Source organism: Canis aureus, chromosome 21, assembly GCF_053574225.1.
Source record: "Canis aureus isolate CA01 chromosome 21, VMU_Caureus_v.1.0, whole genome shotgun sequence".
Classification (NCBI taxonomy): domain Eukaryota; kingdom Metazoa; phylum Chordata; class Mammalia; order Carnivora; family Canidae; genus Canis; species Canis aureus.
This window is the reverse complement of record NC_135631.1, coordinates 44,926,449-44,953,825: the sequence shown is the minus strand read 5'-3', so window position 1 is coordinate 44,953,825 and position 27,377 is coordinate 44,926,449. Positions and strand designations below refer to the sequence as shown.

Sequence of the window (27,377 nt, the reverse complement as noted above, 5' to 3'; positions counted from 1 at the left end):
TTAATTTTTGTTTATTTGAGGGATTTGAGAGAGTGAGCTCATGCATGAACTGGGGGGAGGGGCAGAGGGAGAAGCAGACTCCACTGAGCAGAAAGCCCAATGCACTGGGACCATCTCAGGACCCTGGGATCATGAGCTGAGCCAAAGGCAGATGCTTAACCAAATGAGCCACCTAGGTACCCTTCAAATACTCGCGTTTGGTATTTTATATCTTCATTGGAATATAGGAACAAATTAGAAATTATTTTTTTACAAATAGCACTCGAGAAATACTTTTTTTGCCCTCTTATTTCAATAAAAATTTTATTCAGACTTCTCACATGTATCTAAAATGTATACTTTAGGCCATCTGGGTGGCTCAGTGGCTGAGAATCTTCCTGCAGCTCAGGTCATGATCCCAGGGTCCTGGGATCGAGTCCCACATCAGGCTCCCCACAGAGAGCCTTCTTCTCCTTCTGCCTGTGTCTCTGCCTCTCTGTTTGTGTCTCTAATGAATTAATAAGTAAAAATTTTTTAAAAATAAAATGTGTACTTTAGAGCAAATTTCTGAATTATCTTAAGCTCTGATTGTCTGTTTGGTGACACCCTTATGATGATGTCACTAGATGTTTTAAGAAAAAGATAGTTATCCATTTACAAAATAAGTCATTCTGTCATTCTATATATTTACAATATCAGCATAAAGTATAGAGACTTTAGTCCCAAGTAATATTTACCATCCTTATTAAAAGTCTTTATTGTCTTTTTACCAGTATTACCTCCATAACTAGCTTCAAATGAGTGTATTCCAGGTTGATATCTTATCCAAGAGTCATGGTTGCAAAATAGAGTATTAGAAGGGCTTCTTTAGAAATGGGAATTTGCTCAAACTAAAACAGAAGGCAACCTCTTTTTTATGAGGCATAATGTTGAGAACAAAAGCTTCATCTTATGCTCTGACATTTCAGCATGTTTGATCCTGAATGTTTTCTGTTTACATAGCAGAGTGTGATTTGCAAATATCTTCTGCCACTTTTCATGTCACCTTCAAGGTAGACCTCACTGAACTATCAAGCTCTGGGACAGAAAAAGAAACAAGCTCTAATGCACAACCTATTTCTCATCTATTTATGCCTCTGATTTCCAAAATCTACATGAGAAGACCTAAAATAAAATACACAAGTACAGTTAGGCCTGGAGATACAAATGGAAGACCAAAAGCACTAAGGAAGAAAGTAGAAGGAAAAAAGGCCCGTGTATCTGGCGAGAAGCATAGGGTAGAATGTTCAAAGATAGGAGAAAAATGTAGTGCAGTACAACCTTTTAGTAACTGCTAAAATGAAGCACACCAAGTTTTCAAATATGTTTTGTTTTTCTCACCATAAAATGAGAAAAAGACTTCAAAGCATGAGTCCTTTAGCAGGACTGTGAAGTGACACAGTGGGCATTCCACATCCAATTCCACACATCCAATTTGTAAAATGGATGAAAAGGTCTTTAAATAAATGCATTTCATTCTATTACTGCAACATTGCTATGGGCATCATGACATTTAATGTCACTTATAGATGGTGACCTTCAGCAGACCTGGTCAGGCAGGTAACAGCCTAATGATCTAATGTGACAATAGGGAAGTTTGGAGGACCAGGCAACCAGCCATTGATCATGTTAGTCCATCATGAAGGAAAACTGTAGAAGTTTGAAGCCAAACTTTGGACATGATCTGGACGGAAGTCAGTTTGAGGTAGAAATTACTGTTGAGAGCTTGGAATGCTCATAGATTGTGATGTTGGTGGGAAAAATATGCCATTTGCTTTGGACAAGACAGGCAAAGCAGTTCCATGAACTGACTCCATGTTACTAGGCTTTACTAGGTTTCCTTTGGTTTTCTGAACACTGAAAAGTCATTGGATAAAATAAGACAAGTGATTCCCTATTAATTGGTGTGTGAAAGACATATTTTCAATGAGGATCAAACGAAGGAATGAATCTCGATGCTCGATTGACATAGGTCCAATTGCTATCCCCAATACTTTATTCCCATTAGTAAAGGAAGTTCTGATCCCATCTGCAAGAAACTCTGACAATAACTTTTGACATATAATTTTATTTAGCATTTGAAATGAAAGAAAATTGAGGGGTACTACGACAAATTCAGCAGGCTTATGTAGGGCAGGTTCAAATTTAAGGAGGGATGCTTAGACTCAAAATACAGTGTCTTCTCACTCAGGCTACAACTTCAAATGAAATTCCAAAATAAAATGTACTTTTAGTGAACATTTCCTAAAGCAGAACAAAAATCTGACCAGTGCATTACTTGATTAGGGTTCTATAAGAACATTTTTAAAAATAATCAGTAAAGTTTTTAAAAGAGAAGTTTTGGAAATATTGACATTTTGTTTCTAAATTTAAGGCATTGTAAATAATTTGGAGGTGAAGCAATACACTTTGCCTTACACAAAATCCTGCAGTGGTTCAGATGCAAGAATGAGATGTTCTATAAAATCAGAAATCAAGGTGAAGAATTCCAAACTCAGAAGAGGGTATGAGATCCATATTTGTAACTAAAAGATCAACTCGATAGATTCCCATTCAAACGAGTGACTGTATATTGTGTCAAAATATTCCACGTTATGTTCGAGACTCTTTCACTTAATAGCTATGACTTTGGGCAAGTTACACATGAGAAACTCTATTCCCGTGGAAACTAAGAAAATAAGTACGTCATAAACCACTGTGGATGAAGGGCCATGACACACTAATTCTACAGCAATATTTCCTTCCTTTTACCATGTGCTAGTTGGTTCCAAACCACAAAATGTTTGTGTTTCTCTCATTATGTTTTTATTGTTATTCCATTTTTTTCCCAGATAAAAGTGCCAATGAAGACACTTCCCCCAAGCCCACAGTTTTTCTTCCTTCGATTTCTGAAATAAAAATCCATAAGGCTGGAACATATCTTTGTCTTCTCGAGGATTTTTTTCCTGAAATTATCAAGGTAGATTGGAAAGAAAAGAATGACCAAACAGTTCTGCAATCCCAGCAGGGAAACACTATGAAGACTAAGGACACATACATGAAATTCAGCTGGCTGACCGTGACTGGAGCGTCTATGGATAAAGAACACAAATGTATTGTCAACCACGAGAGTGATAGAGGAGGGATTAATCAAGAGATTCTTTTTCCTTCGATAAATGAAGGTATGTACATACAAATAGGAATATAACCTCCAAGGACCCTTTGTTTCAAAGAGAAAACCCTATTTTTTTCTGTCAAGTATTAATGAAAACAAGCAATTAGAAATTTTTATCTAATGTTGTTGCCTTTCATGGTGCATATATATTCTGTACTTTCCCCATAGATTTCAAATAGTATGGGCTTTGAGGGCACCTGGGAGACTCAGTAAGTTGAACATCTGACACTTCATTCAGCTCAGGTCATGATCTCAGGGTCATGAGATGGATCCCTGTATCGTGATCCCCACTTAGCATGAAGTTATTTGAAATTCCCTCTCTGCCCCTTCCCACATATGCTCTCACTCTTTCTCTCAAAATAAATAAGTATATCTTTTTAAAAAACAGTATGGGTTTTGAAACCTACAGAGAAAGAGAAAAGGACAAATTTACTTAGCTTTTGTCATCTCAGTTTTAGCATCCAAAATATTAATGTCACAGTGATGTTTTTTAAAGATTTTATTTATTCATAGACACACACACAGAGAGAGAGAGAGACAGAGACAGAGACAGAGACACAGGCAGAGAGAGAAGCAGGCTCCATGTAGGGTGCTTGATGTGGGACTCGATCCCAGATCTCCGGGATCATGCCCTGGACTGAAGGCTAAACCCCTGAGCCACTTAGGCTGCCCCACAGTGATGTTTTTTACCATCATTTCTTGATTTAATGAAACAGTGCATGTGAAAGCCCTTAGCAACCTCTCACATAAGAAACACACAGGGAGTCCACTTTTGATACCTTTACTTGATCAGGAAATAGAAACAATTATACATATTTCAAGAACGCTCTATGTAGCAGTCAAAATACTTTTTACTTCGATCTTGCTCTACTCAAAGTATCACCCATAAACAATGAGTTATAGGAGACAAAATGCTGTTGATCTCATGGAGCCGAATCACAACTCAACCAGAAATAATAATTTGACTACTGAGGTTTTAGTATGGTCTTGAATTTTTCAGATTCAAATTAAAATATCAGCATAAGGTGATATTAGGTGAAATTTAGTAAGTAAACATTGAATGAAGCAAAGGTATATTGACATTCTCCATCCAACACAATGAATGTATTTATTACCATTGGTAATACTGCTAAGCAAACTTTTATTGCAATTCTAGTGTGAGCCAGACTGGAAGGGATGCAGGATGAACTACTGTCCCAAGGAGGATCACTGCAGTCAAGTGAATATACTTTTCCTAATCAACCAGGGTCACTTGTGATTCAAGCATTTGTCCAAAGTGCCTCATTGGGGTAGACGCTGGTCATCTTTAGATAGGGAGGGCAGATGGCCTCAATGTGCCCTGGCCCCGCTCTGATCCACTAACTCACTAGACTCAAAAGTCAAGTCCTGGCATTGACATCACAGACCAAGGCCCCAAAGGGACCATAAGTAGGAAGCACTTTAGTTTTTCCTTGTGGTTGATAAGCACTTTTTAAGCAGTGGAGAAGGAGCACGTAATAAGACGTTTGAAGAGCTTTGCTATATACAAGTCTAAATTACTGAAGTAAGTCTTCAGTAGGGAGCTTCTTGTGTTCTTGGAGCTTTGAAAAAAAACCCACAGACCCAAATGGCAACACTTAGTTTATGGCCCCAAGGCAATAAATCTAGACTTACTACCTAAACCAAATGCCATTTCAACCCCCCACCCCCCCACCCCCGCCATAAGAGTAATCTTTAATCAGTCAATATGGGAATTTCCTGGTCAACCCCGGGAAGTTTCCTGATTGACCCATTCCCTTCCCCTTGGGAGGATGACTTTGCCTAAAACAATGAATTCTTTGCTAAATATTCCCTTTCCACCTCCTGCCTATTCTTAAAAACCTTTCCTCTCCTATAGTTTTTGGAGTTCCCTCTGCTTGCTAAATGGAATGCTGTGTGATTCATAAATTGGTTGATTAACAGAGCCATTAAACTGTAAACATTTACTTGGTTGATTTTTGTTAACAGATTTGGTGGCAAGGATGGAATCTGATGTTGACTCCGAAGGGCATTCAGAGGCAAAGCAAAACACAGAGGTGGTAACTGTGAGCCCTCTAAGTTCACGATCTTTCCCACCTGGTGCAAGCACTGTGGGTGAGTTCTCCCTGGTTCCAAGCTCTAATTCACTTTGTGTTCTGACTCCTAATCTAATTGGCTTTGCTTGACAGGCAGGTCAGCTTGGGCTGGCAGAGTGTTATGCCTGTGTTCAGTTACTAGCGTGTGGGCTCTGGGCCGCATTGCGCTGGATATTTGCACAGAGTCCAACTGAACAGGCAAAGAGCCAAGCACCTAGCTTTCAGACCAAGTTTCACAGATGGAAACTTCAGCAATATTCCAGAGAATTGCTGGTGCACACAGAGTCTTCTTGTGGCCAGAACTCAGTATCATCTCCTGCTGCCCATACGCTAATGTTCATGTACAGTTAGTCTTCATTCATGTAGACAAAGGCCAAGCTGCTGCGAGACCTCAGGGCAATGATGACCTAGAAATATAATGCCCATAATGGGGGAAATTGCAAATTAAATCAGATCATTAAGATGTGCACTCAAAAGCCAGAGTTCCCCAATTAAATAGAATCCTCCAAAATGTTTAATATTTCAAAGTTATTTGATTGACTCATTGCAAAAGGCTAATGAAAAATTAAAGATGGAAGAAGTACCTAAAACAGAACATTAATAGACTAATCCAACTACTCCTGATCCCCTCTGGGCTCCTTTGTGGGTTCATTCTAGTCTGAATTGATTTTCCACTCTGAACAGACTACACAGCCACAAACAGCAGTCTGCTATTTCATAGCCTTACAGACACCCCCATATCTACCTTCATAGGAGAGCCGCCAAATGAGCCCCCTCCACAGTTGATGAAACAGGGTGGTTCCTGGAAAATTGCTATGTACTTTTTTCTCTTAAATAGTCAAGAGGAAATTCGGGTAAATTCTAGCACCTGCACAAGGGATCCTAGAAAAACTAGCAGAAGGCAGGGAAGAGTAGAAACTCTTAACAGAAGTAGCTCCTTCCAAATCTCTGTCCACAGTGCCTGGTCCAGAGAGGAAAGTAAAATTTCTCGTTGTCTCATTCTTTCCAAATCCAGGCCCTTGCTATTGATCCTTTCTCTCACAGTGAGAGCTATTGCCTTCTTGCTTGTGTCATCCTGTGTAACTGCTCTTAGCTTTCTGCCTGCTTGGGACATGTGGCTTGTTGGTTCCTTCCTCGGCTCTCACTGTGAGTGACTCTGAGTACTGGGAGGGTAGTATCCTTTGCACTGACTTGAGGACCCTCATAACTCACAAAGGATGTTATTCCACATGTCAGAAATCTTTAAAATTAAAACTATGCAACCAGAGGGAAGGAAGCAAATTGAGGTTCCTGTGCTTGATTAGGTGGATCAACCTATGATATCATTTCATGTGAATAAAACCCTGATTAATTGAGGGCAACTGGGCTGACAAATCTTTTTTTTTTTTTAAAGATTTTATTTATTTATTCATAGACACAGAGAGAGAGAGAGAGGCAGAGACACAGGCAGAGGGAGAAGCAGGCTCCACGCAGGGAGCCCGATGTGGGACTCGATCCTGGGTCTCCAGGATCACACCCCAGGCTGCAGGCAGTGCCAAACCGCTGCGCCACCGGGGCTGCCCTGGGCTGACAAATCTTAACAGAAGTAGAAATGCATCTCTTTTTTTTTTTTTTTTTTTTTTTTTATTGGTGTTCAATTTACTAACATACAGATAACACCCAGTGCCCGTCACCCATTCACTCCATCTCTTGAAGGAATTCAAAGTACTTCTGTTCCTTGACCCTTCCCCCTTATTCCCCTATTTATGGAAAAGGGCTTATAAATGATTGGCTTTAGGAAAGCAAAGATAAACTTGGGCCTGTTCATAGTCATATTTGGTGCTTTACTGAAAGATTGTTTTATGAAGAAGTACACATTTCCAGAAATTATGATATTCGGCATAAATTCGGCAATCTAAAGAATGCAGATTAAGAAACGGTTCACAACTGCTTGATGACTAGCTTGCTTTAAATATGAAGGTTTCTACGGGTTAAAAATTATAGTGTATGTGATGCAGACTGCTGAAAAATAAAAAGAGAAACACTTGGAAAGCAAAGAAAGTAAGAGTTGTGTTTTTAGAAAGAAGAAGTATGAGGAATGGAAATATATTTTGTGGGGGGAAAAGAGGGATTTTGTCCTAAAGGGAGGCTGGTTATCCAAAGAGGGTAAACTCAGGACAAAACATGAGTGTAAAAGAGAAAGTTGTAGATGTTTGCAAAAAGGGGATGTTTGGAAAGGAATGTTATGTGTGGGCAGGACTGACTGACGTTGGAATGAAGAATTTTCAAATCAAAAGTAAGTTGATGAGCATTAGAATTTGCGTTTTCTCCTGCCAAAAGGATGAATGCTTTTGTAGCGGGTGGGGGTGGGGGTTCTTGGTTTACTTTCTTGGTAGTTTTGGTTTGCTTAAGTCTCTTTGACTTGGAGCATTCCAATGGGTTTGTTAAACTAAATCATTTGGCATGTCAGATTAAAATGGGACGCATTGTCAAAAATTAGCTCACACTAAGTTTTTCTAGATATTGTATTTGTAAGATTGGGGTACGTGTACATAAAGTCCATTTTATGTGGACTGTGGGTCACAGTCTACAGCCTGCTGATTAGGTATTTTTGACAAAACGTCAGAGGAAGGTAATCCTCGACTATCCCAGTAAAAGAGGGACCTTAACAAGTGAAACAGCTGTAAAACTAAAGATTGAGCCTTGTACACAGCACATAGCTACAAATGTCTGCATCTATCACCTGGTTCTGCCCAGATACAGGAGACTCCTTTCACCTAAACAGGGGTTTAGGTGAAACTAACTAAATATGAACTCCTTTCTCCCTCCTTTCTTATCCTTTACTCTGGCAATGACCTGTATATCCTATGTCATTGACAAAGGGTAACCTCTGTAATTTAGAGCAAACTTGTATTTAAGGCTAGCAGAAAATCTTACTCTGCTCCTACATTTTCTCAATGTAAATAAAATATCTCATTGGTTGACTCTCCTAAATTTAAATCCCTAGTTAGTTGGGACTACCAAGAAGCTACCAGGATGTATTCCTTTGGCAGGGCCCTATTTCCCTAGTGTGGGATAAATGTAAATGAAGTCTGATCAAGGCCTTCTCCTTCATTCTTGAAATTGTTGCAGAATCCCTCCTAAAGTAATGGCTGCCCAACACAAATCCTTCCTTGTAAGATTGTGGTACATGTAGATAAAGTCCATTCCAATTCTACAAAAAATGGCCCCTCATTGCCAGACGTTGGCTGTCCTGATGTCCTTGTAATATGGCACCAGTCTGCTTCTGACAGAGAAATGAAGGTGGATAAACAATGGGAGTGTATTAAACAGAGTCAGGTCTAAAGGAAAACTAGGGCAGCCACCAGAAAATACTTTCTGTCCAAAGTAATTCTTGAAGGTAAGATAGCCCTCGATTATATCTTCGCTGAGCAAGGCTGAATCTGTGCTGTAGGCCACCCCACCTGCTATACCCAGATGAACACTACTGGGGAAGGTAAAACTCAGTAACTCTTTCAGCAGGGTCTTTCCTACTTATTTGATTCTAATTGCTTTGAATATTGTGGACAATGACATCAGAAAGCACTGCAAACCTGGGGAATTATCCTGTTTATAATCATCATAATAATCTGCCTGGTGCATTTTGTTCTCTCAAAAACTTTACATGCATGTTCTAAGCCAGAAACCTATAAACAAATGATCTTTATAAAACTGGAACATCACCAAAGAATGACAAAATTCCAATTTAAATATTATACAGCTGAAGTGGTAACCCTTGAATATTACAAGGATTGAGCATAAAGGTCAAGACCCATGAAATCACCCAGAGGAACAACACAAACTGAGAACTTCAGCACTGTTGCTGAGAGCAGTATTAATATCTTCAATTTTGATCCCATCTGAGTTAAGCTGAGATCAGATCAAAAGGGAAGGTTGTTGTAAAGGAAACCACAGGCTCACAATGTACTCATTTAGCTTGAGGCCATGAATCAGTAAACCAAGTCTTCATAGCTACCGCACTGCAGTTACAGTACCCAGAACTGTAACCTTTAGCCAGTGGACATGGATATTTCCTGGTCAGCACTAGGATGTTTACTGATTGACCCCCTCTGCTCCCCTTGGGATAGCGACCCTGCCTAAAACAGTGTATTCTTTGCTAATAATTTCTTTTTCACTCTCTATCTTGAAAAACCTCGTTCCTATAGCCCTTAAGAGTTGCCTCCTACTTGCTGGATAGGATGATGCCCGATTCATGAATAGGTTGCTAAATATAGCCAAGTAGATCTTTAATATATGCTCAGTTGAATTTCTGTTGTTTCATAGATTCTTAGTTTGTCCAATGATCAATTTAGGATTAAATATTTTCGTTTACTTTTACCTGAACTGCGATGCAGAGCAACAGAAATTATGATAGTGAAAGTACTTTCTGTTGAAAACATGACATGGATGGATTTATTCCTATATTCATACTACTCATTTTTGTCCTTTCTTAAAATCAACTAAAATCAAATTATACAAAGAGCCTTAATGTTTATTTCTACATTTAACAGAGAGGATATCTTCCAAGGTCTTCTCATAACAATAAACAAATGAGGGCATTTCTTTTGTTTTGTTTTTGTTTTGTTTTTAAATGAGGGCATTTCTGCTAAGGAATTCTACAACACATTTTCTGTGCTAAACCATGGAAGCTTTTTATTTTTTTATTTTTTTTAATTTTTATTTATTTATGATAGTCACACAGAGAGAGAGAGGCAGAGACACAGGCAGAGGGAGAAGCAGGCTCCATGTACCGGGAGCCCGACGTGGGATTCGATCCCGGGTCTCCAGGATCGCGCCCTGGGCCAAAGGCAGGCGCCAAACCGCTGCGCCACCCAGGGATCCCCATAGAAGCTTTTTAAAAAATATATAACACTTACATATATGTTTATACATGAAAGCACTGAACAGTGAATGATCTGAAGAGAGATAAAACTCATCTTGTCCACATTTTTGACAAACCTTGATTAAGAAAAAGCCCCTAGCACACAAATACAAGTTTTATTATGAAAGTTGTTTGTTTCCTGTCTTCATATCATTCAATGCATGATTATGGTAAGAGATATTTATTTACCTTTTTTGAAGTTTTGATTTTACTTCCAGTTAGCTAACCTATAGTTTTATATTAGTTTCAGGGGCAAATATTATGAATAAAATCACTATATGGATAAGAGACCTTGAAGGCATTGTAAAGTCAGCCCTTTAGGATATTTTATCATTTAACATAATTATCCTAACCTTGTCCTTTCTGATATTTAACCAAAAGTCTATATGTGACACCCATTTCTTCAAGAGCACACCAACATAAGATTGTCTGGAGTGCGTAAAATTGCATGCCAGAACCATGTCTGTGTGGACAAGGACACATTGAGCAGAAAAAGGATAAACCAAAAGAAATTTGCAACTTTCTCTTCCTGCATCCAATGGTCAACTATCATTAATGGTTTTCGTGTTTGTATGTAAATTGGGTGGGTTTTTTTTTTTGTTTTCATTTGTTTTTCTATACTGTAGATAACTACTATTCTCACCTCAGATTTATGTATTCAGACAATTATCAGTGTGATGTGGCCTTTCATTCTATCCTGACAAACTTGTGCAATGAAATGCTGAACTTTTAGGGTTGCGTGGTAGCTTACTCAGTTAAGTGCCTGGCATTGGCTCAAATCATGATTCCAAAGTGCAGGTTTGATTTGAGAGTTGGGCTCCTTAATTAGCTAGTGTTGGCTTCTTGCTCTCCCTCTGCCCATTCCCACTCGTCATGCTCTCTCTCTGTATCTCTCTCTCAAATGAATAACAAAATCTTAAAAAAATAAAAAAGAAATGCAGAGCTTCTGTAATAAAATAGTCATTTGCAAAGACTAATTCAATTATTTGGAAGAGATAGTATCTGAGAGTCCAAAATGGTGGAGTTATGTTTGATTTCTATGGGTTCTTTTACAAGATGCTTTCCACAGGCTCTAGCTCATCAAACCCCCACAATCATCCTTTCAGTGCTGGCTCTGACAATCATCACTGGTATGCTATTCAGCAAGGGACATAAACTCTCTAAATCTTGTTTCCTTCTGGGTAACATGGAATTCTCCAAATTCAGCTCTTATCAATGTAATGGGGAGATGAGATGAGATAATGCCTATAAACTTCCACATAGTGCCTGGCACAATAACAATCAAACAGTAGGTTTTGGCCTTCTTTAGTATTGTTGTCAGGTCCTCCAACACCATCAGTCCAGAAAATCATGTGCAGGAGTTGAGGATACTGGGGCACGCATGATTTGGAAGACAGGACTGCTTCTTACTTTAGATAGGAAATTTACCTAAACCAGACTCCTTCCAACATGTAAGGTGCTGCTGTGGATTTTAGAGTTGGACAGATCCATTTGCAAGCAACCCTTCATGTGAGTAGTGGGTGCAGAGGACTGGACAGCAGTCACCGTTTCTCATTATTTTTCTAATCAATAATATTTATAAAGCAAATACTGTGGAGTACCTATTGTGCTACAAGCTATGAGCACAGAAGAAAACAAGATAATGTTAGGCATTACCCTCCAGTTCTGAGACTAAAAAATGCATCAATCACAAACTGCAACATCTTTATGTGCAGAAATATAATATGTGAATTGATCTACTAAATTATGTAAAACCAAATAAACAATTTCTAAAATTGGGATGCTCATATTTGTATAGCTCTTCCTCTCTGCTAACAAATTCTATCTATTATCTATCTATCTATCTATCTATCTATCTATCTATCTATCTATCTATTATCTGTCTATCTATCTATCTATCATCTATCCACAACACAGAGGAACGTTAAACAATGGATATGAACAATGAATAATACTAGTCCTCATTTCTTTTAGAACTCGTTGCTCTTAACTCCACAGAAGCTTCCCTGGATGATGAATATGGTAAGTTTTTGGCTATGTTTGTCTTTATGTTATGCTGTAGAATTTTTCCTTCTTGATCAACTTAACCCTTGAACTCCCCTGGCTTCAGGGAGAAACCTCAGAATGGCTGGATCTTGCAAAATAGACTGAGTGATATTTATGTCAATCTAGCGTCTCTCAGGTCATCTTCACACAGTAACTGCTGGCTGGGGTATGAGAGGACCATGAATTAGGAGTGCAGTGATGTGCCCTGAATTCTTTCAGCAATGAATTTCATTCATTTTTGTGACTGGTATTTCATTGTCTGAGGAAATCATGATATCATGTTGTTTCTATATTTTTTTTAGCTTTATTCTTGCTGGTAGTTAAGAACATTAACAACAAAAAAAGAACATTAACAGACACTGAGAGGTTCTTGTACAGAAGACATTGTGCTGCACTGTGAGTGCATTTTGTTTATAGCTCTTATTCTCACTGTGATGGATTATATTCCCATTTTACACATGAGGGCAATGAGCTACAATGAATTCAGTCTCCATGCCACACAGCGAGAGCTGAGGCTGAAACCGACACCATTAGATTCAAGATGAATCAAGTTCACATACTTACTAAGGTTTTGTTCTTCCTCTAAGTCCCAAAGCCAAGGTCCTGAGACAGGTGCACACATGGGGAGGGGGTGTCAGTGCAGGGCTTCCAGTGCCACAGACTAAACTTAAGACTCCAGCCTTTTAATTATCCAGTGCATGAGTATGGGTAAACTATTTACAATTTTGGAGCCCAACAAAATCAACACAAATAACACCTAACTGACTTATTGAAGATACAACATGGAATATGTGTCATGTCTAGCTTAGGTATCCTTTTTAGCTGCTACATCATAATTTATAGCTCCTGGCTCCATCTCCCCACATATAAAGAAAAGGAAATGATGAGGAGCATGGGTTCTAGCCCTGCTGATCGATCTTCCAAGGCCAATATCAGGGGACTTCTGGACTCTAACCATCATCAACATCATCATCATCTTCAGCAGAAGCATCCAACTTTTAATTGGCTTAATCATTTTGAAGTCTTGGCTATTTATTATATGTGAAGATGCAGAATTACAGAGCAACTGAGAAAGTGTTCTTTAATTCTGTGTTGCTGGGATTGAAATCTGGATTCTAGTACTTACTGGTTGTATGAAATCAGGCAAATGGCTTCTCTCTCTGTGTTCACTGTATTTGTAAATTGGGAATTAAAATAATCATTTCAGAGGTTATTGTAAAATTAAGTAAGATTTAAGCTTTGCATGCAAAGTTCTCAAAATAAATGACATTCAGTTTGTACTTAATGTATATTTTTTCTTATGCTTGCCTAGATTCAGGATGTGATGAATGTGCTAAAAGCCATTTATCACCAATGTATTTTTTCCCACAGAATTCACTCATTATAAGCACAACCTTACTTTTTAATACTTTGGAATGTACTATGTGAATTTCATAGGTTTTTGACTGACTTGACCTAAAAAACTGGGTTCTGAGGTGTCTCAGGTGGTGGTGGTGGTGGTGATGGTGATGTAGGTATTTACTACCCGGTTGTGCTGGTGTGAGGTGTCACTTCAAGCTAGGTTATCAGAAATGTATACAGTCACCACTCTCCAATGACTAAATCTTGGCCTTTCAAAAAAACTGTGGAAGTAATAAATCATTTCTTTTAGACCCCCTGCAGCTGCAGCTCATGAACACCTCTGCCTACTATACCTACCTCCTCCTCCTCCTGAAGAGTCTGACGTACTCCATCATCATCACCATCTATCTGCTTGGGAGATCAGTGCTCAATGGTAATGGGAAGAGTTCCTAACACACGGTGCCACCAGGATCCAATTTTGTCCTTGGCTGCTGTTCCAAAGTGTCTGCTGAGGATCTAGTGGGGTTTTCTTTCTGATATTGGGTTATTTCATTTCACGTGTGTCTTCTCTATAGTGTCATTATGCAGAATAGATTTATAAACCACTGGGCAAACAGAAAGTTTCACTCTGCAGTGAGAACAAATTCAGCCATGACTCAGAGTTGGGGACAGGGGGCCATCCCCAGGGGCTTCAGCACTGCTCTCTCCTCAATGCCCACCAGCTCCTCAGCCACTCAGTACCATGCCTCTGAGTACAGCTAGCATGCAGCTTCCAGCTGTATCCTTTTTTTTTTTTTTCCAGCTGTATCCTTGAACTCTTCTTTATCCAGATGATTCCCTGGAAGCACACATCCTTGCTACCTGAATTTCGTACTGTTTATCATAGTAAACACAATAAAAGCAATCAAAATTCTACTTTGGCCTATGTCTGTTTTATTTGGTGCTATCTAATTGAGAGTCAAATGTAAGAGGCAGCATGACAGCTGAGCCTTCAAATACAGTGTTGGTTGTAATATTGGTCAATTCCATATTCCTAATTCTTGCCCTGAGGTGGTCTAATGATGCCTCATAGAGGCACTGGCCCAAACTGGAGAGCCACAGCTAGTGAAGAAGATACCCAGGTTATTTCCCCTTCTATGATCAGTTGATTCAGAGTCATTTGGTTTAAGACATTTGGGTGGTGACAGTAAAACATGTCACATGACTGGCGGGTGTGCTCAGCCCTATAGCAGTGTTTTATGGACAATATGTTTCCTGATCTCATAAGAACTCATGAGACCCAGACTAACACTGAAAGGAAACGGTGGTAGAGGGGTGAAATGCTTGGATTTTGAATCCCAAGTGCCTATGTTTAAATCTTGGTCCTAAAGTTATTTCATTTCTGTGATATAATTTTCTCATGCATTAAATGAAGATACAGTGTGTCCTGTTGCCTTGAGTTGCATGGATGTGATGAGTTAATTCTACTGGGTACATGAAAGTATTCCACAGCATTAGCATCTAATGTTGGCATATTTACTTTGGAAATAATAGATAACAGGCCTGCATGCACACACACTAACAACGGTGTCTCTACTCATTATATGTCTGTTTGTATTTCTACAAACATAGATGTACAACAAAATGTTCAGTGTGTGATAAGTTGTTGAAAAGTTAGTAGTTGTATATTTTCCCATTTTCAGTAATGAAAGTACTTAGAGCAATAAATTTGATGTATTAGAAATGAAACAATGTCTCATTTAAATGGGAATGACTTTTTGTTTTGTTTTGAATTTTATTTATTTATTCATGAGGGCTTCACAGAGAGAGGCAAAGACACAGGCAGAGGAAGAAGCAGGCTCTCTGTTGGAGCCCCATGCAGAACTCCACCTCAGGACTCCAGGATCACACCCTGAGCTGAAGACAGATGCTCAATCAATGAGCCACTGAGGCATCCTTGATTTTTTTTTTTTTTACAATCAGCTTCAGCTTCTGTGAAATGAGTGATTTGGAAGCCAAACAGAGATTCCCATGTGGAAACTACATAAACCAGCAGATAAAGGAAGAAGAAATTTAATTTTGATCTACTCCCTGGTTCTCAAAAATTTGTTCAGATCTCCTTGGACAAATGCCTGCACCTCTAATTAGTGATCTGGAACTGCTTCTGCATGTGGAAAGCACAGAGGCAACCAGGGGAAAGTAGTAAATGACTTGCAGCTCTGTGGGCTTATGTCCTTACTGAGGCTTCTAGGAAGTGTCTCCTCTGGCTTCCAACTCCTTAGCACCTTACTTCCCAACCCACCCTGGGCTGTCCTGGACTTGGGAGGTGCAGATAGAGGAATGTGGTGGTGCAGGAGGCAGTGGGGTGGAATGAGGCCACTAGTGTGATGATGATGTTTATTTTCTCAGGTTTAGTTTTATGTGTGTGCATTTTCACCTGCAGTTGACTTTTGGAGAATCTTGAAGTTAAACGGTCCCCTACTGGTTGGGCCAGTGCAAAGTATCTCTGGTGTTGTAAGATGAGATAAGGACAGTTAAACCACAGCCATCTTGCTCATTTCCAAAAGGCCACAGCTAATGGAAAGAAAACATCCATCTGCACACACATGGTCCTGCTGTCAAACACACTCTTGGGCTGTGGGGTGAGGGTTCCCCTATTTTATATACCATGTTCATTCCACTAGCTGCTATGTGGGTTGGGATCCGATATGGAGGACTGTGGCACCCTTAGTCCACTCTGATGACACCATTCTGAAGGAACTGCACTGCACGCAGACAGCTTGTAGCCCTAGGTGATCACACACATTGCACCAGGATCTGTGCTTTTCCACGGCAGGTGATTCACAGAGGCTCCTACTTTCAGTCTCATTTGGTCAGTGTAGGCAGGGTGACATGAGACCTCTGCCCATGAGGATGTTGTCACAGGCAGCGTGTAGACGTCACAACAGCAGGTGCTTCTCTCCTCACAAGAACACGGACATATGGGGGCCCTTACTTCAACTGTGGAATTGAATGTCACAGACTGAGTCATCTCGGTCCCTCTAAAGGGACAAGTGACTGCAGAGTCAGGCTGAACAAGGCTCAATAAAGGCATGCACATCAGGTAAGTGTGCTGGGGTGGAGCAGAGGAGAGCTGTTCAGCAATGTGAGCACAAGAAGCAAGTGTCCCTGTGTCCATCCCACCCAAGCTAAGTACAGAGAGGGTCCCCAGTCCTGGGACACAATCTGTCCAGTCCTTGGGGAAACAAAGTTCTATCACTGAGATCACCGCTCTAAGCTTTCAAAGTCTGACTTATATCACTTTGTCACCTTAGACTTTACTCCTCTTGGTCTATGCTTGACAGCCAACTTCTGGGTGAGCCCTGGCCTCCATGATAGGGGCCCCAAGCTACTGCCTCAGCCCAGCATGTGTGGGAGAGAGCTCTTTCTCAGGGTAAATTATACACTCACATCCAGCTTAGGCATCATCTGTGGGCCTGGTGTATATGCAACTCCATTTCTGAGACAGGATACTCTAACTGTGACCACACCACTGAGTTCTTGATATTTAGGTCCAAAAGCCATTAACTGTAGACCCTCTTTGACCCACATTAAGAAATTCACCTGGTTAAGTCTCAGCCTCCCACATCCCTCCTCATGGCACTTTCATCACTTGGTCCATTCTCAGAGTAGCACAGATGGAGTTGAACTGACTTGTGGAAATGCACATTTGACCCTGTAATTATATTTTGTAATTATTTTTTTCAGCAAATATCTCTGACAAAATAATTCTTGTTTTCCATTATATATTTTTTTCTCTGAAATTGGAAAATCTCTAAATGTCTGAGATTGGATGAAGAGATAAAGAATGATTATATATCTATAAAACATCTTGCATCCACTTTAAATTATATTTATGTAGTATACAACAGCACAGTAAATGCTCAAGCCATCAAGAAAAAGCAAAATATATTGGAAAGCTACAGATCCAGGGAACACCAGCAGTGCACTTGCCTACTGTGGCTACCATTCTTTCCCAACCTCCCAACACTGAGCATTATGGACATGAAGGTTCTTCCAAAATTAGGAAAGCCATGAGAACCTGCAGCAAAATTACACAGTTTAAGGACGCTCAGTTAATTTGGGGTAGGGAGTGAGGTGATGGTGAACTAACAATTCGTGTGGTTTCAAGCAGGAAAGCCAGACGCTCTGCTGGTCTGACATTGTGGTCATGCCTGCAGCAAGCATACGTTCAGCTACGGCTGTGTGCATGCTTAGCAGAGACACCAAAATGCCCAAGCCAGTCAAGCACTGCTGGTGTGCGTTCAGGTGATTGGCATATGCAGAGGAGCCATGGCAAGACTCAGAAAAAGTATAATCTGGGAGGACTTATACTTTAATACATATAGTCTATGTCCTATTTGCCTAAAATATTCATGTGCAGCCCAATACCTACGGCAAAACTATTTGTCGGTGTCCAAGTCTTGCCTTAAGTAATTTTGATGACCATGAATTTATGTAGACACAGGGTGAACCCAGGAAGCTAAATGGAAAAATAAAATAATTTAATAAGAAAACATCAGAGGCATGAGCAGGCCATACTACAGGGGATATAATATCACAGATTAAGTATAGATAAGTTTCTCAGCATAAAAAAAATGATAGCAACCTTTTGGGGACAAGTCACAATCTAGAGTTGCTACAAGAAATTTTTAACAATATACTTTTCACTAAAAAAATAACAGCCAGGCAAAGACTCACAAAAGTAAGACTATTCTTAGGCAAAAACCCTCTTACAATTCAACTGCCCTGAGGGTGTGCAGATACTCTCTTTAGCAGATAAATACTTTAAAGTAGCTATAAGAAATGTGTTCAATAAATAGAGAAAATCATGTTTAAAATCCTAAAGGAAAATATGACAACAAAAAGTAAAACAAAAACAAAAACAAAAACAAAACAGATATTCTAATGAAGGATAGCAAAATTACAAAACAGAATATTTATATAAAAAATAAAATCTAGGTTAGAAAATTTGTAACTTCAAGCGATATTGTCATTTGAGGGAATCGAGAAATTATTCTCTTTGGCAGAAGAAACAATTGCAAAATGAAGAACTTCCTCAACCTCATAAAGGGCATCTGTGAAAACCCATAGCTGACATCAGACTTAATGCTGCAAGGCTGAATGCTTTTCTTAATCATCAGGAACAAGACAGGGAAGTCTGCTCCTGATACTTGTCTTCACAAGTCTGACTTGTGCAAAGTTAAAAGTTCTAGATAGTGCAACGCAAAAAAAAAAAAAAAAATTCAAACTCTCTTGTAGATTGAAAACAAAAGTTAAAATAACTTAATCCACAGCTGACATGACCCTGTATGTGGATATTTCCAGAGTATCTACCGGCACACAAAGCCCAAAGAAAAACTCATAAACAAGTTTCATATCACAAAGGCACATTCAATGTACAAAATATCATTTGGATTTCTGTATACTAGAATGCAACACTTGAAAACGAAATTTAGGAAACAATTCCATTTTCATAGAAACAAAAAGGGGAAAATATTTGGGAAATAATTTAACACAAGACGAGCAAATCTAGTACGTTGAAAAGTACAAAACAATGTGGAGGAAAATTTTTAAAGAATCTCTAAACAAACGCAGAGAGGGTCCATGTTCATGGATTAGAAGCTTCAATATTGCCATGATGACAATTCTCACCAAATGGATTAAGGATTCAATGCAGCACACTTTGTGCACACAAATATATAAGTTTGCACTAAAATTAACATGAAAACCCCAAACCCTGGAATAGATCTAATTATTTTGAAAAAGACCAAACTTGGGGGACTGATATGGTCACCCTGTAGAATCACTGGAGGGAGGACACACATAAAACTTGATTTGGATGAGATACTGATGATGCTGCACACACAGAGGATGTGGAAAGCTTTCTCATTGACCCATGAGGTCCTGGAGGCAGCAGGGCAGGCCTTTCCAGCAAGGCCTTACAGGACCCGATTTCAGAGCTTACAGAAGGATTAAGTTACACAATTTAGCCAGTACTGCTGGTGCAAAGAAACATGAAGGTCACTGGAAGAGAACTGAGAGTCCAGAAATAATCTCTTGTGTTTGGTCAACAGGATTTTGATAAATGTGTTGAGTTACTTCCGTGCAAGAGGAGATAGTCTTTTCCACACCGACTCAGCTACAACTGGATATTGCAAGGGAGAAGCATAAATTTCTTTCATTTGCTCCTGTATACATGAAAAGTATTTCATGATGGAAATAAATTAAAAGATAATTCTAAAACTCTAAAATCTCCTTGATGAAAACAGAGGAAGGAATTGTGTGATACAGGATTAAAGCAAAGAGTTCTTAGATATGACCCCAAACACTTTATCCAGAAGAGAATACATTCTGATAAACTGGATTTCATCAAAACTCAAAACATGGGTTTCAATAGTCCCCATGAAGAAAATGAAAAGACTACAGCCTCAGAGAAAAATTTGTACATCATATAAAGGCCTTTTATCTAGAATGCATAAAGATTTCCCACTCAGTAGGACTTACCTCAATATCACTCCAAAAAATTATAAAAGGGTTAAAAACATATTTCTCTGAAGAAGGTGTTTGAGTAACTAATAAGCATGTTAAATATTCTCAAAATTAGGTCCCTAGAGGCAAATGAAAAGCCCAAAGAGATACCAGTTCACATCTGCTATAATGCCTGTCATCCAACAGAAAACCTCTGACATGTGTCAGTGAGAAGAAGGAGAAACAGTCTCATATTAAAAAAATAAAGTATAATTAACATAGAGCGCTATACCAGATTCAAGTGTACAATATAATTCAACATTTTATGAGTTATGCAGTGTTAGTGATTCTTTTACTCAGTATTTGTGGCATCTTTCCCTGGGGAATACCTTCCTCCCTGGGGAAATCAACTATATCAAGAAAACCAAAGAACAAAGCAAATCAAACACCCCGATCAGGTTGGGCAAATGGCCTATAGGAAGCATTTTGTTAGAGAAATGTCCATTGTAAAGCCGATAAATGGATAACCTTTATAAATATACAAAATGTTAATAATGAGTGTGATTAGCGTGCTCCACCGGTTTACTTCTCCACCAGCACCACTGGGGTTTCTTATTGAATTCTGTGTAAAATCAACACCACTTACTACTTCATTTTCCCATAACTGAAAATATCTCTGCTGACCTCCTCTGTGCTCTGAACCTACTGCAGGGATCTTATGTGCAAGGAGCCAATAAAGGAGAGACTGAGGGATGAGGAGTTCACAGAAGTCCAGACACGCTAATGCTCGGCTCAGCAGGGACTCTAATCTCAAACTGAATATCCCGGGAAAGGACAGAATGCTTTGGTGGTGCTGGAGGGGGACATGTTTCCCTAAACAGGATTCCAAAGTGTGCAAAGTCTGTGGCCAACAAGAGATTGACTACAAAACTGAGAATCTGTATTTAATGCAAATGCCTTAGCCAAAGTTTAGACAGAAGGTAAATTAGCTCAAGATACTTATCGGCTAAAACTCACAAAGGATAAATATCCAAGAGATTTAAATCATTCAAGTGAAAAAGTATTTTATAACATTTCCTCTAATCTTATTTCACAATTCAACTTTTATATCATTTTATCTTTATTTTTATTTATAACATACTTTCAATGATATATTATAATACTCACATTATGTCCAGTGGTATTTTTTTTGTATTTATAAGATAATTAAATTACTGTTAAAAGTAAATATAATAGTAACGAACAATCTTCAGTTGTCGGACACCCTCCTTATTATTCTTCATGTAGTAGATTATTTAATCTTAAACCTATGAGGTAGTTGCTGATTTTCCTTTCTGCAGATGAGGAGCTGAGAAACAGCGGTGTGAGCATGGAGTTCAGGGCTCACAACCAGGATGGGGGGGCCTGGGAACAGCGCAGGTGGCCTGGCTCTGCTGGATGATGGAGCCTCTGCGAGCCAGCCTCCCCTTGGCGGCACCTAAAGGACACGGATAAGCTGGTCTCTGAGGGAGAACCTTCATGGACACCAGGTATGAAGAGAGCCCCTCAGCTACCTCGTCATCAGACAGGTGCCCATCACCTCAAACCACCTGACCCTGTGTGGTCGCCCTCAGGTTGGTGAAACATTAAACGTCAGGTAAGAGCACAGGCAGTGTTTATACAGAACATGCATGTGTATTTCCAGGACCAGGAACTGGGGGGATCAGATTCCCAGGGAAATGCTGACGCCCACCAGCAGAGCTTCGAGGGGTGGAGGACAGCCTTGCTGTGACAGCCAGTCTGGGCAGCAGTACAAGTGCCCGTCACTGTCGGGGGATGAATCAGTGCCCTGGCTGCAATAGTGGTACAAGGAGCAGCACAGGGGAGCAGTGAACTGTGGGGACAGACTCATGGACAGACATGGGCTGACAGGGATGCTAGGCCATTTATATACACGTAAATGTGCACTATTCACGGGCAAATCTCTACAGTTTTCACAGGTACAGAGGACACCAAACATATCAGTCAATATTCTCATTTGAGGCTGGGAAACGGGGGCCTTGCAGGAAGAATCCCCTTACCTAAAACTGCCAAGCACACTGAGTCCACACCTGGAAAAGCAGGCTTCCTGCCTGGTAGGTCTGGCCTTTCGCCTTCCCCAGCAGGTCCTTTGCAGTAACAGACACCACTTCCCTGGGCTCCACCCCAGAGGACTGTCTCTGTAGGACCTGCCTGCAGCGCCCAGCGGGGGGGGGGGGGGGGGGGGGGGGGGGGGGGGCGGAAGACAGAGGAAGGAGCCAGCCAACTACTGCAGCTTTTAACCCAGAATCTCAGTACTGAAGACAGGACCACAATTCACATTCAAAGCAACAGCCCAGTGAGGACAAAATTAATCCCTGAATCACAAACATCCACGCAGGTTACGTAGGGCACAGGCCTCAGAGCCTGGCAGACCGGAAGTTCTCCGTGTGTCTTTCCTAGCTGGGCAATCTCAGGTGGGTGACTCCACTGCCCTAAGCCTCTGTCTCATTTGCAGAATGGGATGAATGACACCTGCTTGAGGCTTGCAGAGAGGGAATCGGTGTGTACAGCGTGTGACACTCAATAGAGTGCATTTGTTATTATTTAATGGATGGTTTCTGTTACAACCTTTAAAATTAGCCTCTCAAAAAAGGCAAGCAACTCTTAATTCACAAGTGCTGGAGGAATCTTTCCTATATTCTGGTTCCAGCACCGTTACCTGAACGACGGCTCCTCAACAACAGCTTCTGCTCCTTGCTCCTGGCAAGTGAGAGAGATTCCTGAGTTCTGCAAGCTGTCTGAAACTTTCCTCATGGCCCCTTTGTCTTTAGAGGTTAAAAGAAATTCTATCTCTCTGTCTCTCTCTCCACACACACACACACACACACACACACATTGAAATCTATGTCTATGGAATGGATGTGTCATGGGTGGGTGGGTTTTGGACTTTATTAGAGTAGAGTTTGAATCAAGGCTTCATTACTTACATTACTTTGAGCAAATGAAAAGTTTTAAGATTCCAAATTGCTGATGTATCAAATGTGGTTGTTATAACCATGTTTGTACATTATTATAAGGAACAAATGGTTAACGAATCACATTGTATGTGAGTTCACAAAAAATATTTATTTACAAAGGAATAAACTTGACCCATCCCAGGCCCATGGTGGAGGATGTCTCCAGAGTGAGCATTATTATTCCCATTCACAGTGACTTTCCCAAGGACACACATCCTCCAAGGGGCAGGGCTTGGACTGGAGCTGTCATTCTGTCCTTGTTGATGCAATAAATCCTCAGGGAGTTATCATTCGGCCTCCAGGGCTCATTCGGCCTCCAGGGCTCCCCTTTGGCAGCTCCATATGAGAACGACCTCTCCCCTCATCGCACCACTGATCAGACCACATCGCTGGGTGCTCAGCGGGCTGGACCCCCAGGCTGGACCCATGACTGGTCAATCCCCGAGGCCAGCAGGTCTGGGAGGCTGGCAGACATGGGGACTAGGTCTGAACCAGCTGTTCCCTGCAGGCTGTGAGCACTTGGCAGCCTTGGAACCTGTGGGAGAGGCAGGCAGGGTGTGAAACTCTGGCTGAGGTTTCTGGGCTCCCCTCGACTCAACTGGAAACTGTCCTGGCCCAGCCCTGCCACTGCCTTAGCAGGGGATGGGGCTGCTGTCTGGGAAGCTGGTGGGGGGGAGCTCTGAGCAGCAAGGGGCCCGGGAGCATGAACTGGGCCCTAGTCTGGCTTCCTCTCTCCTCCACTGTCAACAACTATCTAGTCTGGTCTTTTGAGTGGTGATTTGCATCGAGTCAGGTTCTCATCCATGTGTCAGCCCAGACCTGCAGGAAAATTCTGTTCCCTAACAATTTCCTTTCACCTTCTATGCAAAGAATACACTATGTACTTCAGTTTTATTGACAAAATTATAACAATATTCTAAAACACACACATGATAAAATATCTCATATATATATATGCGTTATATATATATGTCAAACATATAGCACCTTCTAGGCTTTTGTCCTCGTGTTCAAGGGAGGTACGTGTCCTCACAAAACTCATTAAGCACACTACTGACTTCTTCACTCTGGTCACAAAACAACAGAGAGAGAGAGCGAGAGCCCCATTTAGAGGTTATGAAATCATAGGACATCCTCATAATTCATGATAAGTAGACTATTTCTCCTATTATTACTAGGTAGCTTGTCATGGCCAACTGAAATAGAAATATAAGCACTAGTGTGTATGTGATGACTTTGTCCCCAGGGCAGCAATGCTGATGACAGTTCTTCTATCACCACCATCGTCGTTCTGGTATCTTGTCATGGGGCAGGTGCGATCATCAGGAGAAGCTGAAGGAGTAAATGTACATCGTGAGCTTGCACCCATCCCGCCACCATAGGGAGCACAGACCCACAGGCCTGTGTCCTACAGACCCCAGGAGACCAGACAAGAGGACCAGAGAGAAGAAAGGGACGATGGACACAAGAGGCTCATGTGAGGAGAGCGCTGAGAGCAACAGAATGTGGTCATCAGAAGCCAGAGAAATGACTCAGATGGAATAACATAGACTTTACAGTAGGTGCTGTGAGCAGGGAAAGAGGTGGAGGGATAGGGATAGAAGGTAACGGAGAAAAGAGAGATGGAAATAAAGGAACCAGGTAGTAGAGATGGACAGACAGACGTAGGGAGACGGGAGTACAGAGACAGATGGGGGCGGGGGGAGAGAAAGAGAGAGAGAGAGAGAGGGAGATGGGGGAGCCAGAGGGGAGAGAGAGAGAAATAAAGCAGGACAAGGAGACCCAGCTGGAACGGGAGATGGAGAGACAAGGACACAGAGGGAAGGATGGCAATAGACGTGAGACAGAGAGGAGTGTGGACACAACCGTGGGGACAGAGGGCCTGAGGGGGGAAAACAGGGGGAGAGGGATGTGGGGGGGGGGCCAGCAGGAGCAGCACCAGAGCCAGGGCAGGAGCTGGGAGCCCCTGATGACCCTTGTCTGCACCCAGGATCTCCTTGGGGGTGCACAGGGGTGATTTCCTCATTCTCGACTTCTCTCTAACCTCTCCTGCACTCAGGGTGGTAATAATTCCCTCGAGAAGAGCTGCCATTGGTAAAGCCCGTGCTAGCCTGGGACATGGTCCACGTGGGGACAGACAGGAAGGTGGTCAGTTCCTTTATGACTGTGTGATTTCTCTTTGCCTTTGTTTCTCAGCTGAGCCCTGGGACTTGGGGTAGGAAGTGGTGTTTGATACTACAACACAGACTCCAGGACTGCTCATACTTCTGGATTATTATTGCTTTCTCATTTTTTTTTTTGCTTTCTCATTTTTTTTCCAATGGCTCTACAAAGGGAGTATATTTTAGAGAAATGGATTCAAATGATAGGTCACAAGGGTTCTACTACACATTAAATATTATACATTTGCATTTTCACTTACACTGACATCTTGCCGCCTAACGCTATCAACATGAATTTTAAAATATAAGTATACACAAATTATAATCACCACTAACAACAATAGGCCCCGAGCACGAAATTTAAGATTTATTCTCCCCATCTCCGCACACTGTCTCTAGGGCACCCCGTGCTCCATGAATAAAGTCTAGTGCTAACAGTGCACACTTCCTGGTGCCGTAGCTTTGTGTATTCTTTAACATTCTGGTGCAGGAGATTTCTCTTGTCACTTGTTTGTTTAAGAATTTTCTTTCCACTCTAGTGTGATGCTGCTTTTATGCTTTCTTAACTCTGAAACCATGAGACTTCTGGCCGAGCAAGGATTTCCTGGGACTCCAAGACAGTGAGGTTGCCTGGGATAGTCTGCTCTCGGAGCTGCTCCTGGGGCAGCCTCCTGTCCCCTGCACAGGGGTCCCTGAGCACAGGACAGTCAGCCAGAGTCCCTGCCCTTCCTCACTTCCAGCTTCTGTGATGACACTTGATATTTGTACTTTGTGATCATAGCCATTCTAACAGGTGTGAGGGGATATCTCATTGTGGATTTGATTTGCATTTCCCTGCATTTCAGATAAACAACAAATAATTTTGTAGTTTATGTCCAAATACCACATAGCACTTTGGACTTTGTTTTTTTTCCATGGAACCTGGCAATCCTATGTGAGGCTGCCTTCTTCCTTGAGGAGCAAAAGACATTATCTAGCAAATTAATTTTCTAGGAGCACACACATCCACTCACACACACATACACATCTTTATACTTTTGAGGAGAGTCGATTATAGGCCAACACAATTATTTTTAATTTCTTCTAATAAAACTGATCAATTATTATCAGATTTGCTCAGCTATTTAAAAAAGTCCAACATGAGGGATGTCCAAAAAGCCTGACTAATCATCATCTGTTGACTGAGTACTAAGATGTGCCTCACCAGAATATTATTTTCAGGGAACACAAAAATAAAGTTAATGCTTCAAAAGGGACCTGACTCCATATCTGATACCTGCTGGGTGCTCTGCATGTAGTGACTGAGCTTGAAATGCCAGGTCTACCCGATGAGAGAGGCACACAGTAGAGAGGAGGGGTGGGGGTTCTAATCCAGCCTCAGCTACTCATGGTCCTGTCATACTGAATGAGTCACCTGCATTTGGGGAGCTGTTTTCTCATTTTTAAAGATAAGAATTAATGATGCTTCTGGAATGGGGGCTTTTGTTTTCATCCTGAAGTGTCTTAGATTCTGTGATTCTCTAGAGAAGTGTGAATGTGCAGGATGCTACCTATGACTTGGTTTTTAAAATGGGAGTGCTAAGGGCACCTGGTGGCTCAGTCAGAGAAGTGTCTGACTCTTGATTTTGGCTCAGGTCATGATCTCGGTGTTGTTGGGATCCAGCTCCACTTCAGGATCTGTGCTCACCAGGGAGTCTGCTTGAGATTCTCTTCCTCTCCCTCTGCCCCTCTTCCCACTCTCTCTCTCTCTTCAATCAATCAATCAATCAATCAATCAATCAATCAATCTTTAAAAAAGAAGAAAAAATGGAGGTACTGATCTAACAAAAGAGAAACTTTTTTTAAAAAAATATTTTATTTATTCATTCATGAGAGACACAGAGAGGGAGAGAGGCCAAGACATGGGCAGAGGGAGAAGCAGGCTCCATGCAGGGAGCCCAATGTGGGACTCGATCCCGGGACCCCAGGATCACGACATGAGCTGAAGGCAGACGCTTTAACTGCTGAGCAACCCAGGCATCCCAAGAGAAAAATTAAAAAAAAAAATGTGTATTCAATACAAAGTGTTATAAACACATAAATTAAAGATAAAAGAAAGAATAGTTTATTCACAGTCTTCTCATCAAAATATATCAATGACTTTCCTCTTTTGGATTT

General features: G+C 40.9%; 1 protein-coding gene and 1 gene segment (V, D, J or C); one reads left to right on the top strand and one right to left on the bottom strand.

Moving 5' to 3' along the window:
* Positions 1–14,467, top strand: part of LOC144293019 (T-cell receptor gamma chain C region 5/10-13-like) — a 43,901-nt gene extending 29,434 nt beyond the window's left edge. The window contains 4 exon segments of the C gene segment in view: positions 2,850–3,179; positions 5,159–5,284; positions 12,140–12,187; positions 13,863–14,467. Of these exon segments, the coding sequence occupies positions 2,850–3,179; positions 5,159–5,284; positions 12,140–12,187; positions 13,863–14,005 (647 nt within the window).
* The window catches only part of LOC144293016 (uncharacterized), a 130,627-nt gene that overhangs the window by 34,480 nt on the left and 68,770 nt on the right, over positions 1–27,377 (bottom strand). For 3 of the 8 annotated variants that reach the window (XR_013360449.1, XR_013360450.1, XR_013360452.1), the window contains 2 exons: positions 24,046–24,125; positions 23,142–23,593 (listed from right to left, as the gene is read on the bottom strand). The gene's annotated coding sequence lies outside the window, so the exon portion shown is untranslated. The other 5 variants (XR_013360453.1, XR_013360448.1, XR_013360447.1 and 2 more) reach the window with 3 other exon arrangements.